The sequence below is a fragment of the Notamacropus eugenii genome, chromosome 5 (assembly GCF_028372415.1).
Source record: "Notamacropus eugenii isolate mMacEug1 chromosome 5, mMacEug1.pri_v2, whole genome shotgun sequence".
NCBI lineage: Eukaryota > Metazoa > Chordata > Mammalia > Diprotodontia > Macropodidae > Notamacropus > Notamacropus eugenii.
Genome location: NC_092876.1, coordinates 370,915,381 through 370,933,406, shown reverse-complemented (window position 1 = coordinate 370,933,406; position 18,026 = coordinate 370,915,381). Strand labels below are relative to the sequence as shown.

The 18,026-nt window shown below is 34.7% G+C and overlaps 1 protein-coding gene across 3 annotated transcripts in view; it reads right to left on the bottom strand.

Moving 5' to 3' along the window:
* The window catches only part of SCML2 (Scm polycomb group protein like 2), a 162,098-nt gene that overhangs the window by 89,527 nt on the left and 54,545 nt on the right, over nt 1–18,026 (bottom strand). For all 3 annotated transcript variants that reach the window (XM_072614216.1, XM_072614217.1, XM_072614218.1), the window contains exon 7: nt 10,556–10,799. In XM_072614216.1, the coding sequence (XP_072470317.1) occupies nt 10,556–10,799 (244 nt within the window). The remainder of the gene's footprint in view (nt 1–10,555; nt 10,800–18,026) is intronic.

Sequence of the window (18,026 nt, the reverse complement as noted above, 5' to 3'; positions counted from 1 at the left end):
CTGGAAAGAAATGAGAAAACATGCAAAATCTAGCTGCCAACCCACTGCATCTGTAGACAAAGTCATCCCCGCTGGACCACATGTTCCAAAAACTAAGACATTTTAATAGTCTCTAGAGAACTTGTTAAACTGGAAAAAAAAAATTCCGGTCTCTCCCTACAATTACTGCAATATTTAGCTATAATATTTTAAATAGGAAAAGGACATTCGTTTTTCCAACATACTTCTTTGCATCACAATAGCCTTCTAATTTGCACAAAGCACACCATTTGTTTCAAGCTGGTCTAATGAAAAAAGAAAATATCAACTGTTTTAAATTTCAAGGCTTTTAGGAGAATCATTTAGAATCATCATATTTATATTCAACATGACTAGTAATAACCCTTCCACGATTTTCAATATTATTGAATATACACACTAAGATTATTAATATCATTAAATGCAAAACCCTAAACATTTTTAAATGTGCTACAAACTTAACTTGAATTGTCAGTTAAAAAAACTTAAACAAATAGATTATTTTTTTTTAAGGTGACGAGATCTCTGATTTCTTATGCCATACCAAAGGTAAAAATATTGCTTATTATTATGCAGTTCCAATTGGGTTTGTACACATTTGTAACACTGCTATAAACCGGAAACACTGATGAAAGGGGAAGGAGTAGGAGAGTCTATCCTTTAAAAAACAAATCACAATAAACCCTGCAGATCCATGATGCTAAAATTTCAGAATGAGGTAAAATGAAAGCGACAGTCTATTTTTATCTCTTAATTTTCAAATAAAGAACAGTGTTAGTCATAACAGTTTAGCTTTATTTTAAAAAAAAAATTATACGTGAAGAAAAATGAAATATTTTCCTGTTTACTTAAGGAAAGCTTTGAATTACTTCTCAGGAGAGAAAGTATTTTAAGTAGCAAAATGTTCCATGGGTGTTTGTTAGCTATATATGTCTGTATGCACATTAATGGACATTTCATTTAAAAACTAATGTTATGCAGTATTGAATTTCAACTTTTTTTAAAGCAAGTTTTCCATTTAACACATACAAAATAAACTGAAATGGGCTGAAGAACCATTTTCTTCCATAAACATAAAAAAAAAAAAACATGACAATAAGTGGTTTTTTAAAGAATATATTTTGGTCATAAATTAATAAAAATATTATTAAGATTTTAAAAAGAATAAAAAATTTGAATTGTTCAACTAAAACAAATATGCAAGCAACTCACTATGTGATTCATCCAGTTCATCACTAGAGATGTAACTGGCATACGGAACCAGCTCAAAAAGCAAAATCTTCGTTTTTATAAATATTGAGTTAATTAACAGCATTATATGTCAATTATATTAGGTGTTCCTGCTTGTAACAAATTCTCCACAGAATTGTTTGTGAGGAAATTCTGTTTTTTCTTTATAAAATTTAAACTATATTCCTGTAAAAAAATTCCCTCACTGACTTTGCAATAAACTTTTGTAAATGAAAAGGCCAAAATGACAGACTAATGGCAAATAGTAGGACAGCATAGTAACCACATTTTCCTGACTTCAGGATTTTCCCTCCTCTACTGTTCCCAGTCAAACAACATCCCTTTGGATCAGAGGAATTTATCATATGCCCTTGGGGTTCTCCAATTCTACACTCCAAAGCATCTGGAATTTTGCTCTCCTGTTTGAAATAAGTATACTTAGAGTTTTTGAAAAAGGCTGCAAAAATCACCCTTTGTCATTATATTTTACCATGTACACAAAGATGAAAATCAATTAATTTTTAACTGTTATGTTAACATAGAATAAACTTCATTTCACTTTATCAATTGTCAGTCCAAATATATAAAACAAGGTACATAAAAAACAAGATCTATAAAGCATTAGGACATTAAAGTAGAAAAAATGGACATATAAATTGGTTTAGAGAATGAACATTTTGCTAAAAATGTGGGAAAAAATCTGTATTTGGAATATAAAGAAAAAATTATACTGAAAATATTTATTCCAAACATATCTAATTCTCCAAGATGATTCAAGAAAAGTGTTTCATCTTATCCATTAATATAATTGCTAAGAAAGCTAAAAGTAATTTAATTTACTATCCTGTACACAAAATCCAGAAACGAAAAAATCTAGGTTTAAACTAGCTGCTTAGTCCCCCTGCCCCACCCCAGAATATATTTAAAAAAAAAAAATGTTTCTCTTTAGGAGACAAACGAATTTTAAGATACTTCTAATCCCATCTCTGTTCTTAAATTATGTAACTCCTATGGATCTAAATTTGCTGTTTTGTCAGGAAACTGAAGGAACTGGATCAGATAATTTTTAAGTCATAAGAAAGAAATACTTGTTTTAGAATTAGAATCCTGAATTTTACTACTAGAGTTCTACCTTTTTAAACAGTTCCAACACAGATTAAAGGAAAAAATTAGGAAACAGGATCTTCACTTCAAGGGCAAAGAAAAAATATATTTAATTGCAAACAAAAGCTATGCTAAATTTCATTTTAATTATGAATTAACAGTGGTACTTAAAAAGCAAATTTAACATGACATTAACAGCACCCTACTGTACTGAAAAATGAATTGTTTTTCCCCCAACAGATGCCATAGTTTTGGATAATATAGTAAATCTTCTGAGATGTTACAGAACTAACTGGACGCAAATGACCTGAAAAAGTTGAGGAGAGAACTAAAAGTGACTAAAAGTAACTAAATCCACACTTTTTTTCTGTTAACATTTTCTATTCAGATTTCTTTTCCTACTAGATCTTTCTACCAATGGTCTAGATAACACAGTTCTGTCCTTTGTGTGCCTTTGAAATTATTTGACCACTGGTAATCAAAAACAGCTGTTGGAGAAAGTTTTAAAATGAATTATAGATGCCTTTGTTACTGTACTTATTTTTCAAGCCTTTCTGAATTAAAATATTATTTTGCTTAATGTTAAGTCATATTAAAAAAGAGCTCAAGGATTACACAGTTGAATATTCACTCTTAATTAACTGTCTGGAAACATTTAAAAGTGTTACTCTGAATATAAACATCTAAAATGAAAATAATTACATGTAGCCTGACAAGTAAATATTAATGTAGTCCTATGATATATTTTGACACCTCAAAAATATGAAAAGGCAAATTTAACATTTTAAAATCTTTCATTCAGTTTCAGCTTCCTTTTACCTCTCCATCACCTACAAATTTCATGAACACTAACATTAAAAACCTATTTAATCTGAAGTTTTTCATATAACAGAATCTCACAATTAAGTCCAAACTGAACCCCCAAATTCTTTTACCTTAAAAAAAAGGTATTTTTTAAGTGGGAATAGGGTTGGTGGAAAGTTAAGAATTTGATAAAGAACCACAAGCCTAAGCTGACAAAGTGCCACACCAAAAGGGGAAGGATCTGAAGACATCAATCTAACACACCAGGGAGCCTGCACTTTGCAAGTCAAAACAGCCTGGTGTTTCAATACCCTCTCCACAGGTCAAATAAAGAGCAGGTTGATAAACTGAGACATTATCCTATATATCCCAATCTCTCCAGCAAAGGGACTGGAAAAGTCTTCAAAGGAAAATGTTCAACCTTTTCTTGTACTATGAAACCCTTTGGGCCAGTCATGCTGCTGGAGCCTTTCTTAAAATAATATTTTAAAATACATAGGGTTTACAAAGGAATCTAATTACACTAAAATAAAGTTAATAATATTCTTTTTCAAGTTCACAGAATCTAAAGTAAATGACTCCCAGTCAAGCACAGTTAGCTGTTAACACAATCCATGTCTAGAACCACAGAAACACAGAACTTCAGAGCTGAAAGAGAGCTCAAAAACCACCTGGTCCATCTTGTAACTGAACAGGAATCCTACAGGATTCCTAAAAAGTATATTTTCCTTGAGAACTTCCAATGAAGGGAAGTTGACCTCCATCTCTAAGGCTGCCCATTTAATTTTAGACCTCTAAAGAAGGAAAGCTGACTCATCCCCAATGTAATCCAAAACACTTTGAGACTTCTTAGTTGTTAGAAAGTTTTTCATTACAAGGAACTGAAATTTGTCTCTCTAGAACTTCTTCCAATTGCTCCTAATTCTATACTTTGGGGCCACACAGAATAAATCTTAACACTTTTCCACATAGCAACTCTTCAAACTTACCTGAAGACAGATCTCATGACCTCTCCCAGTCCAAGTCTCTACATCTTTATTTCTTTCAACTAATCCATGTCTTCAGTTCCTCACCTTTCTGATCACCTTCCTTTGCAGGTGATCCAATCTGTCAATCAATTGATTACAGATGCAGAGGCCCTAAATTGAGCTCTACTCATGGACTGAGTCTGAAGACTCTATACCATTAACTGCCCTGGAGTCTAGTTATTCTGCCCTGACTTACTGCAACAGTACAATCTCTATCAGTACCAAGCTAAGAAGACCAGACCCCACCCAAGATCACTGCCTCAGACCAACAGACTTTCTGGTGCAATAGCTCTCCAGGCACAATGACTGATTCTTACAAGTAATCTGACTAAATCATTGCCTTGTCATCAGGAGGCAAAGGAACTGCTACTGCTACTGAATGTAAGTTTCTGTCAGGCCCCTAATCACAAGGTATTTCAGACTGAGATGCCTGACCAAGTCTCCCTTCTTTACCACATCTTTGAGAGAATCTTTGGATATGGCAGGAACCCTGAAGGTGGGAATCCCCAGTCAAATGATTTTTACATTTACCCTTTGGTTATAAATGCATGACAACTGAGTAGATTTTTTTACCTGAAGTTCAGAAGTTTCATGTGGCTGGCCTAGTTATTTAAGGTGCTGGGAAAAATGAAAAGAATCTTTATTGTATACATAGAGGCACAGGTATTGGTCTTTAGTCTGAATGATGTGCCCTGTCCCTTAGGTACTGTGTCTCTGATCTCCAAGAGTCTAGCTGGCTGTTGTAACAATGAGAGCTTTAGATTGCCATGAACTGAGAGGAAGAACTGATATGGTAAAAGCAAGAAAAATGCCATTGAGTCATACTGGGATAGGTTGGTGAGTCTCCTGCAATGAGCACCTGATACTCTCATTTCCAATCTCCTCCTATCCTTGATGAAGGAGTTATTCTCTGTTAAACATTCAAGCTATTCATTTCTGGTTTCTTTTTCCCTCCAAGGGAAGGAGGCAAAAAAAAAAAAAAAATACTTAAGAAAATGACATCTTAAAAAAACAGAAAGAGGCCAAAAGGAAAAAAATGCACAAAAATCAAATGAAGAGAAGAATGGAAAAAGGGGTACAAAAATTCACTGAAAAAAAAAAGAACTCATTAAAAATTAGAATTGGCCAAATGGAAAAGGAGGTACAAAAGCTCAATGAATAAAATAATTCCTTAAAAATTAGAACAGACAACTGAAAGCTAATGACTCCATGAGATATCAAGAAACAATAAAACAAAATCAAAAGATTGAAAAATTAGAAGAAAATGTCAACTGTCTCATTGGAAAAACAATTAACCTAGAAAATAAATCAAGGGAAGATAATTTGAGAATTACTGGACTACTTGAAATAGTCATGAACAAAAAAAGAGCCTAGATGTCATCTTTCAAGAAATCATCAAGGAAAACTACCCTGATATTCCAAAACCAGAGGGTGAAATAGAAATCAAAAGAATCCACCAATCACAAGAAATCCCAAAATGAAAATTCCCAGGAAATTTTATAGTCAAATTCCAGAGTTCCTCAGGTCAAGGAGAAAGTATTGCAAAGCAGCCAGAAAGAAAACAATTCAAATTTTATGGAGGCACAGTCAGGATAACACAAGATTTAGCAGCTTCTACACTAAAGGAGCAGCAAGCTTAGAATGTGATATTCTGGAAGGCAAAGGAGTTGGGATTACAGCCAAAAATCACCTACTTACCCAACAAAATTGAGTATAATCCTTCAGAGGAAAAAGAGATATTCAATGAAATAGAAGACTTTCAAGTATTCCTGATGAAAAGACCAAACTCTGACTTTCAAATATAAGACTCAAGAGAAGTATAAAAAAAGTAAACTGGAAAGAAAAATCATAAGGGATTCAGTAAGATTAAATTATTTACATTTCTGCATGGGAAGATGATACTTGTTGAGTTGAAGAACTTTCTCATTATTAGGGCAGTTAGAATGAGTATACACAGACAGAGGACATGGATATGAGTTGACTATCATGGGATGATATCTAAAAAATATAATTAAGGAGAAAAGAGAAATACACTAAGAAAAAAAGGAAAAAGTAGAATGGTATAAATTATCTCACATAAAAGAGGCAAGAAAAAGCTTTTACAGAAGAGGGGAAGATAGAGGAGGTGGAAGGGAAGGACTTGATCCTTAATCTCATTGGTAATTGGCACAAAGAGGGAATTACATAGACATTCAGTTGGATCTAGAAATCGATATTACTCTACAGGAAAGTAAGGTGGAAAATTGGGGGACAGGGCCGGTAGAAGGAAGGATGGACTGGGAGAGGCAGTAATCAAAAGCAAAATACTTTTGAAGATGGACATGGTAAAAGGAAAGAGAGTAGGAAAAATGGAGGTGGGCGGAATAGGATGGAGGGAAATAAATAGTAATCATGGCTGTGAAAAAATTTTTACAGCAAATTCTTCTGATAAAGGCCTCATTTTTCAAATATATAGAGAAATGAGTCAAATTTATAATAATGAGAATCACTCAACTGACAAATGGTCAAAGGATATGAACAAGGCAGTTTTCAGATGAAGCATTAAAGCTATTTATAATCATATGAAAAAATGCTCTAAATCACTACCAATTAGAGAAATGGAAATGAAAACAACTCTGAGCTACCACCCCATACTCAATCAGATTGGCTAAAATGACAGAAAAGGAAAATGACAAATGTTGTAGGCAGAGATGTGGGAAACTTAAGAGACTGATGCATTGTTATGAACCAATTCAACCACTGTGTGGTGTAATTTGAAACTATACCCAAAGGACTATACAACCACGTGTAACTTCTGACCCAGGGATATTGCTACTACATCTGTATCCCAAAGAGATCAAAAATAAAAAGTTCTTTCAGTAGTGGTAAAAAATTGGAAATTGACCTAATGCCCATAAATTGAGGAATGGCTCAACAAACTAGCATATAACTGTGATGGAATACTATTGTAGAAATAATGAACAGGAAGCTCTCAGAAAAACCTGGAAAGACTTAGATGAATTGATGCAAAGTGAAATAAATAGAAGCAGGAGAACATGGTATACAGTAAGAGCAATATTGTACAAAGATCAACTGTGAATATCTTATCTATTTTCAGCAATACAAAGAACCAATACAATTCTGAAGGACATAGGATGAAAAATGCTATCCATCTCCAGAGAAAGAACTGATGGAGACTAAATACAATTCAAAGTGTACTTTTTTTTTTTTACTTTCTTTTTGCGGGGAGTGGAAGGTCATCTTTTCTTTTACAGGACTAATATGGAAATATGTTTTGATTTCTTGCAGTCTCAGGGAAGGGGCAAAGGGGGGAACTGAGGTAGAGAATTTGATCAAACAATGGAAACCTATCTTGAAATCTCTCAGGGTGCAAGAGCAGAAGTGTGACATGTATGTCACAAGGTACAACTTAGCACAACTTCTCTCAAATAATTCTAAACTGTTTTCCAAATTAAATGGAAAAATTCACATTTCTAACTGTATCTTAATATGCTTTTGTTCCCATAATACCTCCAACATTGACTTCATCTGACTTCTCCCTTACATATGCTATGCCTCATCAAAAGACACTAGAGGGCAGGATCTTTCCCCATTCTATGGGGACAAACTCTCAGCTGACGTGACCTTTTTCCCTATGATTCAGAATTACTATCTGCTGAAGCAAAAATCCCATTCCCTACTACTTCCTCCCATACTCTCAATATTCACCTCAGCACTACCCCTGCACATTCCATATCTTTTTTTGCTCCATTACACTCTCCAGAACACCTGCTGTTTTAAAATAAACAAACAAGCTTTCCTTAGTTCTAGCTATCTTTACCCCACATGCTTTTACCTTCTTCTGGTGCTAACATAAACCTAGCTCCCTCCAAAAGACACTACATCTTTGGCTTTCCTGTCTTCAACACTAGGTTCTCATTTTCTCATGCACCCTGGACACATATGATAAAAAATAAATTTTTTTGGATAACCAGATTCAAAGTTAAATGCTTTAACATCCATGTGGCAGGAGGTCTCCACTGCAGACCTAAGGGCTCTATGGTTGGCCCTGTGCTGATTAACATTTTTATCAATGACTTTGATAAAAGCATAGATGAGATGCTCACCAAGATAACACCAAGCTGGGAAAAAGCCTAAAGGACTCAGCATGGGGTAGTTTTAGTAGGACAAAATTTGACAGGGATAAATAAAAGGTCTTAAGACTTAAGTATGAAAAGTCAACTTCATAAATATAAGACGGGGAAGGCTTGGTTAAACAGTGGTTCTGAAAAAAGGCCTGGGGATCATGATGAGTTAGTAATGTGGCAGTCAAAAAATCTCATGCAAACTTGGGCTGCACTATGAGGGGCATCAGCCACCAAGAAGAAAGATAGCCCTAATGTACCACACCCTCATCAGAACTCATGTGGAATACTGTGTTCAGTTCTGGGAGCCACAATTTAAAAGGTACACTAATAAAGCTGCAGTGTTGTCCAGAGCAGTGACATCAAATTCAAATGGAAATGGAGGTCACTAAACTATACATAAGGATCTCTGCAGACCACATATTGCCTTAGAAAACCACATACTAATATCATTGATGCTTCAGTGAATTTTTACTTAGTTTGTTAAGTATTTCTCAATTACATTCCAAAGACAGTAAGGTTGCATTTTTGGAGTGCTGTGGACTACATGAGGCTTGAGGGATGCCTGTTTGACACCTGTTGTCCAGAAGAAGGCAGTCATGACGGTAAAGGGTTCTATCTTAAAAGGACAGACTGAAATAACAGGATATTTAGACTATCAATCAGGTTTGCCACCTTGAGGTCATCCATGACTCCTACCTTACCCTTCCCACCAAAACTTGCTGATTCTATCTCCAAAATCCCTCTACATATCTCCCTACTCTTCCTCTCCATTCACATAATCACATCCTAGTGCAGGCTTTCACATCACCTCTCATTTGGACTATGTGAATCTTAATCTTAATTAGGTTCCCTGCTTCCAGTCTCTCCTCGCCAATCCATCCTCCACACAATTATCATATTAATACATCTATAACAAAAGTCAGGTAACCCCCCCCTGCTCAAAAATCTTCAGTGAGCCCTCATTGCTTAGAGAATAAAATATGAACTACACAGTCTGGGACTTAAGCTCACCACAAAGTGACTCCCATCTGGCCAACTAAGTATTTCTTGAAGTTTATATTCTACCTCTTGTCTCCTACACCTTTACACAAATTGTCCTCTTTTCCCCTTCTTTTCCACATCCCCTCCCAGTACCTCTTTATGTCTAGAACACATTCCCTCATCACATAAGACTCAGAATCTCCAAGTTCATTCCTGGCTCACCTCTGCCAACTGCCTCCTCCATGAAGACTTCCCCATATTTCTCTAGTTTTTAAGTGCTGTGTTCTAATTCAAATCACCTTGTATTTACTTATCTGTATCTATGTTATATCATCTCAGTAGAATAAAAGCTCCTCTAGGGCAGGGATTATTTCATTTTGATGTATTCCCAGTGCCTTGCACATAACAAGCATCTTTGCTAAACTAAATGTATTAGTCATTTCAGCTATACATAGAGAGAATAATAATAGGATCTCTCCCAATCAAAACAAAATACATACAGATGTATGCATATAATTATATATTTATGTAGATACACAAGCATATACGTATGTTTAAACAAATAATTATTTCACAACCTTAATAGGCATATGCAGTCCCCAAGATTCAATTCAATCAATATTTATACCATACTAGGCTTTGTGGAAGAAAAATAAAAACATTAAGAGATCATCTCATCTAAATCACATACAGATAAGTGAACTGAAGCCAAGAGAGGGGAAGAGATTCACCTCAAGTAAAACAGCTAGCTCATTTTGATTTTGTCTGTAGAGCCTGAGGTGCTGTTAGAAATCTCCCAGTCCAAATTATGTTCCTCCCTTGACTAAACAACTACCCATTTGGACCCTAATGTTTTCTACCTCCTGCCTGGCTCAGAACTATTGATACCGACTTCTGGATTTTAAATATTGATCCTATCATTGCCTGTGTACCTTGTCTATTTGAATATGTGGAAAGCTACCCTGGTCAGTCTCATCTTTGTCAATATTCTTAAGTTTGACCTGATACCTCAGACTCTATCCTGAGATTTGTTCTCAGGTCTCTCAATGTCCCGTACTATCAATTAGGCCCCTGACAAGTGTGTTGCTCTAGCCATTCTCTCTTTCATTTTAACCAAGTTGGCTCCCATGCATATACCTGGGTTGGTAATTTAGTTGCTACATCCAAACTGGGACTGCCTTTCATAGACATTAGTATCAGAAAGTCTCGAAGAACTCACTACTTCAAAACAATAAAAGTTCATACCATTATTAATTGGCTTACCATTATTTCCTGGCGGTTGCAATGCATCTCCTGTTAAGCCACACCACCCAACTGGGAAGATGTCTCGAGAATCATACTTGCACCAATAATCAAATGCTCCTCTCCAGCCATCAAATGTAATAAAAACTTCATCTCCTTTAACATCTCCAATAGTTGCTGGACAGATCAAATAAGGATTCTTTTTGTCTATTGCTTCAAGTTTCATTCCAATTTTTAAAAGATTTGGGGCTGGTTTTGGAGGTTCCTATCAAAACAAACAAACAAAAATTTAAATTGCTAAGATGACTTTTCAACCATTTTTATTTTTGAATCCTTTGCAACCCAAAAGTAACATCCACATTAAATTACATATAATACTATCAGACATTTTGGCTACCTGGAATTGAGTTGAAAACAAATAACCAGGGGAAAAGATATCTCCCAGCAGTTAAAAAAATATCATAAAAGCCAAATACTAAAATTCATGAGGCTTGAATAGGAACTCTTTGGTCCTTCATTCAGAGCCCATTTATTATTTATCCTTTACAGGAGTTTTGTTATTGGGCTAATATAGGAAGACCCAAAGCAGTTTAAAGGTCACAAATTTGGAATGGGAAGAAAGATACATACAAGTTCATGAATGGCAGTGAGATGTAATAGTCAATAACAAAAGAAGTGATTTTAAAAAAATTTAAAGTATGACATTCTGGAGTCATTTAATAGAGGAATAAAAACTCTACATGCTTCAACAATTCCTACAGACTTGATTGTATTTGTCTTTTGCACAAATAATACTGAATTATCAAGAATATACTGGGATTATTTCTGTTAATAGTAAATAAGTAGAAGGGATATATGCGGATATAATGGTGGACTTTGAGTCAGGAAAACCTGAGTTGAAATCTCCTCTTACTAGCTGTGTGATCCTATAGCTTTTATGGGACTAAATCAACTCTCTAGTCTTGATTATGTTAAAAGGGGTAACCACTTTATTTTACAGATAAAGAAATTAAGGTCCAGGAAAGTTAAATGATTTGTCCTAGGTTACAAACATAGTATTAGAGATGAGATCTGGACCTAAATCCTGAGTCCAGAGCAAACCATTTCCTGTACAATGCTTTTGCTGCTTGGCTTACATAAAAAGTGGTGGAGGGGGGAGGGAGGAGGGAGGAATATAATGGCTATTTCTATATCTCTGAAGGATTAGATTTATTCTGCTCTGCCCTCAGAGGACAGAATTAAACAATGGACAGAAGTTACAAAGAGGTAGATTTCAGATTTATGTAGAATCTTCCTAAAAATTGGAATTATCCTAAAGTAAAAGGAGTAGCATTCTACTTTGTACTAAGTTTCCTAAAACTAGTGGTCTTCAAAGAGATTGTTAAAGGATGGTTCTGTTTCAAGTACAAGTTGAGTTCAATAATCTTAGGTCCTTAGCACTTCTGATATTGTGCTACTGCCAACCTTCTCAAGCCCAATTCAAATGCTACCTTCTGCAGGGAGCCTTTTCTGATCTTTTGAATCAATGACTCCCCCCTCTTCCTTACCCTATCACCATGAGACTATTTATACTTCTCCACTGGTTCACTATCTTCAGTGACTGTGTGTCCCCAGGGAAAAGTAATTAGGGACAGTAATAGCACCTACCTGACAGGGTTCTTTTGAAGATCAAAGTGCTCTGCAAACCTTAAAATGCTATACAAATTTTAACAATGATCATTAGAATGTATTAATATTTTTATATAGGTCCCTACTAGACTGTAAGCTCTACTAAGGAAGAAACTATCACATCACTCAAGTAGCAAAATGTCTTTGAATCTGAAGACCCGAGTCTAACTCCCAACCCTTCTACTTAAAAATCATGGGATTTTGAGAAAGTCATTTTTCTTCTATGCACTCAAGCTTGCTCAGCTATAAAATGAAGATAATATCTGAACTACCTTCCTTAGAGGTTTTAAGTATCAAATGAGGTAATGGATCCTGTACTTTGTACTTCTCTTATAATTGAAAACAGCTGCCAAACTACATTGACAAAAGGAGCATCTTCACTGCAAATTTTCAAAATCAATGACACTAGCCCTACAATGATTCAAGCACCCCAAAATATTTTGGAATGTTTTAAACACTACGTAAATGTCAGTATGTATATTGCTTATTAGTTATCTAAAATTTATAACTTGCCCAGAGACCAGTATATTGTTCTACAGAGAGTACATGATTAAGAGATATTTATTGAACCCATGGGTAATTCCCAATATCCCCTTTCTCTTCTGTCCCCATTCCCAGGTTGTTTACACTGCTAGAAGAAAACACAAAACCATACTGGATTTCATGCATTAAAATTCATATTCCATACACTTACCTGGCCCCCTGTTACCTCTGGGTAATCATTTTATGCAACATTCATCAGTTGCTTTAGTTACAAAACTGATTCCAAAACTTTCTCAAGTTCCCCAAAACTCTGTCATTTTTAGCAGATGACCTATTTCATTGAGATCAAAGATATCCACTGGTGTGGATGATGTCAACTCCTCTCCTCCTTACCTCTAAAAGTTCTTCGTGTTTTTACCCTTTCTTTCCTCTTTTTTATCAATTCTGTGGAAGAAGTGGGCTCTCCTACTTGCTAAAGCTAACTCTTCCAGCTATACTCTTAATCCTATCCCTTTCTTTGGAATGAGCTGTATTAAATCCCTTCTCTCCTTTGCAACTTCAATTTTTTTATTTCATGTATTCTCATCATTCAGTCATGGATTCTCAAACATTAATAGTTACCTGTCACTCTTCTCAAATTCATATGCAACTAGATAAGCTATCTCCTTCATTGAATCCCTTTTCTTAATTCACTGTGGCACTACTCTAGGATAGGTCCTTACTACTTTTGGATGAACTATTACAACAACCTCCTAACCAATCTCCTCCCTTCAATGCCAGTGTCATATTACTCTTCCTAATATACAAATTATACCACTCCACTGTTCAAAAATATTCAGTGTCTTCCTATGCTTAGTGAATTAAGCTAAAACTTCTTAAGCAGGCATTCAAGTCCTACAACCATCAAACCCCAATCTTACTAGTCTTATCTCAAACTACTCTCTGCATGTATATCATACTTCATCCAAATTAGGCTATGCCTATCCCTTCCTTGAATCTTTTGTCAAGATCTTACCCTGTATCTACAATGCCTTCTCTCCAACCCATTCCAAATCATTTGCATCTGATGCATACCCATTCATTCTCCAAAGTCAATTTCAAACATCCCCTATGGAAGGAAAATTTCCCTCAACCTGATGATCCAAGGGATTCATTCTAAAAATTTTTCAAGGATACCTTAAGTAGTAGTAAATCATTACCCAATCATGTTATAGTTCTCCCCTTTAAAACTCGTACAAACGTTATAGTAAGTCTATGTGATCTTCTTGGATCACTTTAAATTTTTACATAATGTCCCACATAAAATACTGTTAACTATTTTACAAAGATTTTTATAACTTTATTTTTAGAGCTTTTAGAATTATAGACAGAACTAAATTTTACATTTTATAATTATGATCATATAATGTAGATTTTTATTTGCAGCCTTTCTTGGTAAGTCATCATTGTGTTTATTGTAAGCATTTAAGGAATAAATCTAAAAGATTATGAATAGTTACATGAGATTAACATGGAGGTTCATAATATATTTTTGGTGAAAGGTATTCACAAAACAAAAAAACCTGGGAACCACTGCCCTAGACAGAAGCACTATGTCCCACTTTTGAAATTCCATAATATTTCATATAATTCCTCATACAGACTTATATTTTCACTTGTACTAAATATATTTGTACGTATTATTTTGCCCCTACTGAGATTATAAAATATGACAATAATACTTACAGAATCTAACTTAGAATTGTTATGAAGGTCAAACAAGATTATGTATATAACTTTCACTGTAAATATTTAAGAACTAGATAAAGGTCCAGTTATAATAGTAATAGCATTATTATTGTGAGATCCTTACAGAAAGACACATTGCGCCCTATTTATTTTTATCTCTCCCAGAAACCAGGATAGTACTCTCTCTACCACGCACTTAAATATTTCCTGAATAAACCAGGATTCTAATACTTCCAAAGGCTTCATGATTTTCAGGCAATTCCAGGTAGTGCTTCATCTTTTGGCTAGGGGGCCCTATGTTATATTAAATTATATATGTAGATAATACAAACACGTGCACATGCGTGCAATTATTCTATCACATTTATGCCTCTAGGAAAGAATGAAAGCATTTAGAATGAAAAAAGTAGAGTAAGTAAAACCTGATACAATATTCCTCTTCCATAAAAAACAGAAGTTCTTGCTAAATATCACAAAGTAGTCTTTCAGAACTCTAAATCTCAAATATCTATCTTAAACAGGTTCAAAGTTAAGAAGTGTTTCATATTCAGTAATTATACTTACTCCAAAGGAGAGAGCCTCCTAAAGAAAAACCAACAGTCAGAAAGCTTTCATTTTCATGAAGAGATCTTTTTAAAGGCAAATGAATTAAGCACACCATTATGAACATTCCCTACGAGGTCAATTAAGAAAATTCTCACATACACCAAAATATTTATAGCAGCACTTTTTACGATAGCAAAGAACAGGGAAAAAAAGATACTCATTGAGTGGGGAATGGCTGAACAAATTGTACTGTACACATTGAGGGGATGGGGAGTGTCTTATGACTCTTTTTTGTATCTGTAATGCTTAGCACAGAACCTGGCATAAGCTAGGAGCTTAATGAATGTTTACTGATGATTGAATAACAATATAATATGACTCTGCTCTAAGATACAATGAAAATGCCAAATACAAAGAAGCATGGAAAGATTTACATAATCTGATGCAGAGTGAAGTATACAGAGCCAAGAAAACAATGCAAATGATTACAACAATGTAAAACAATCATGAGTAAATGCTGTAAAATTACAAAGAAAAAGCACAGTCCCCAAAAAGAAGATACCCTCACAACATTCCTTTGTGGAGATGGGAGGGTTATGGGGGTGTATGGCATACTGCATATATTTTCAGACTTTTCAGAAGTACTAATCAGATTTGCTGATTTTTCTTTAAAAATTTTCTCTTTAAAAAATATTATTAAAGTTAAAAATATTGTTTATTACATGGAAAACATCTGGAAGGAAATAGAGGAAAACTGAGGGAAATTTTAGTGATGTAACAAAAGGTTATTTACAGAAATAAAAAGGCAAATTAAGAATGTCTTTAAAAACAGAAGGAAATTGTTAAAAGTCTATGCTGGCACTGCAGGTGAAGTTGTTTACTCATCATACATAACCTTTGATCCAGCAATACCACTGCTAGGCCTATATCTCAAAGAGAGCAAAGAAGGGAAAAAAATATTCATATGCACAAAAAACATTCATAGCAGTTCTTTTTGTGGTGGTTAAGAATTGGAAATCAAGAGGATGTCCATAATTTGGGGAATGCTTAAACAAGCTATGGAATATGAATATGACTGAACATTATGCTGTAAGAAATGACAAGCAGGATGATAATCAGGAAAACCTGGAAAGACTTGATTGAACTGATACAGAATGAAGTGAGAAGAATGTTGTACAAAACAACAGCCAATAATCCATGATGAAGAACTGAGAATGATTTAGCTATTCTCAGCAATACAATGACCCAAGACAATCCTGAAAGACTCATGATGAAGCATGCTATCTGCTTACAGAGAGAGAACTGATACTGTTTGAATACAGACTGAAACATGTTATTTTTCACTCTTTCATTCTTTTTTTAATCTGAGTCTTCTCATACAAATGACTAATATGGAAATGTTTCCTATAATACACTGTATAACCTGTATCAAATTGCTTACTGTCTCAGGGAGAGGGAAGGAGGGATTGAATTTGAAACTCAAAGCTTGTTTTTATGTTAAAAAATTATTTTAACATGTAATTAGGGAAAATATACAATTTTTTTAAAGTCTATGCCAGAGACTCAGAACTACATATCCAGTCCATCTCTTGCCTGAGCTTTACTACGATACCACCAACAGCCTACATGACATTTCAAACTGGATATCCCAAATACATCTCAAATACAATATGATTAAGACTGAATTATCTTTTCACTAAACCTTCCCTTCTTTGCAACTTCCCTATTTCTGTTGAAGGCACCATCGTTTCATCCAATATCTTAAACCTGTAACCTCAGCATTATCCTTGACTCTTTATCCTGCCTCAACCTATATATCCAATCTTTTACCAAATCTCTTGGTGTTTCTACTTTCACAAAATATCTCATCTCCAACTTCTCATTAATCAATTACTCCCTTGGTTCAAGTTTTTATCACCACTTGCATAGATTATTGCAAATCTCTTAACTGGCCTCAAGTTTCTTCCCACACCCAGTCCACTGTACACAATACTTTCAAAGTAAAGATTATTAAACATAGATCTGATGTCTCTCTCTTCCAGTGGCTTCCTATGGCCTAGAGAATAAAATACAAATACATCAGCCCTACACAAATGATACCTTACCTTTCCAGCCTCATTAGACATTACTCCTACTCACACATAGTTAAAGTGCAACGAACAAGGCCTGTTCTCTCTTGCTCACTTGTTCTCGTCTAGATACACTGCATTAGCCATCCCCCATGCCAAGAATGCACTCTTTTTAGAATACCTCACAGAATTCTCTTCCTTTAAGATGAAGCTAAGGCACCATGTTTTGTATAAACCCTTTCCTGATCTACCCCTACTGTTAACAACCTTCCTCCCAAATTACACTGTATTTAATTACTCTGTGTGTATATTAATTTTACATTTATATCATATTTTCATATGTACTTGTTAGCTCTTCCTCCCCTCCAAACCTGCCCCATTACAACGTAAGCTCATTGCAAGTAGAAATAGTTTCATTCTTTTGTACTTGTCTCCCTAGCACTATCAATAATGCCTAATACCTCACAGGCACTTAAATACTTATTGACTGTTTGATTGCAACTAAGCAGTATCACAAGCACAAGAGTGGTAGGGGAAGAGTACCAAAGCCAAGGTTCAAATTCTATTCTTGCTAAAATGTCCCAATGCCAAGCACTATTTGTTAACAAAAGAACAAGACAATGAGTTTACTGCTGTTCAACCATCACATATTCAGTAAGCATTTACTATGCATCATTTTCAACATACAATGTGCAAAGACAAATAAAATAGTCCCTCTCTTCAACCTGCTTAATCCTCAGGAAAATAGCATGGACACAGATGATACAAAAGAGATATAAAGTAATCTGGTAGAAGAAATGTTAGTAACTGGTTGGGGGTAAGAGGGAAAGAAGGGAAGTAGTGTGCAGGACTAGAAAAAAGTTTCCTTTAGGAAATAGTATAATTTCTAAATAAGGCATAACTTAATATTTTAGGTTGATATTTTGTTTGCTGGTTTTATCCTAGTCACGCAAACTACCATTACCATAAGCTTACAATGGTTGTTATAAACAAGAATC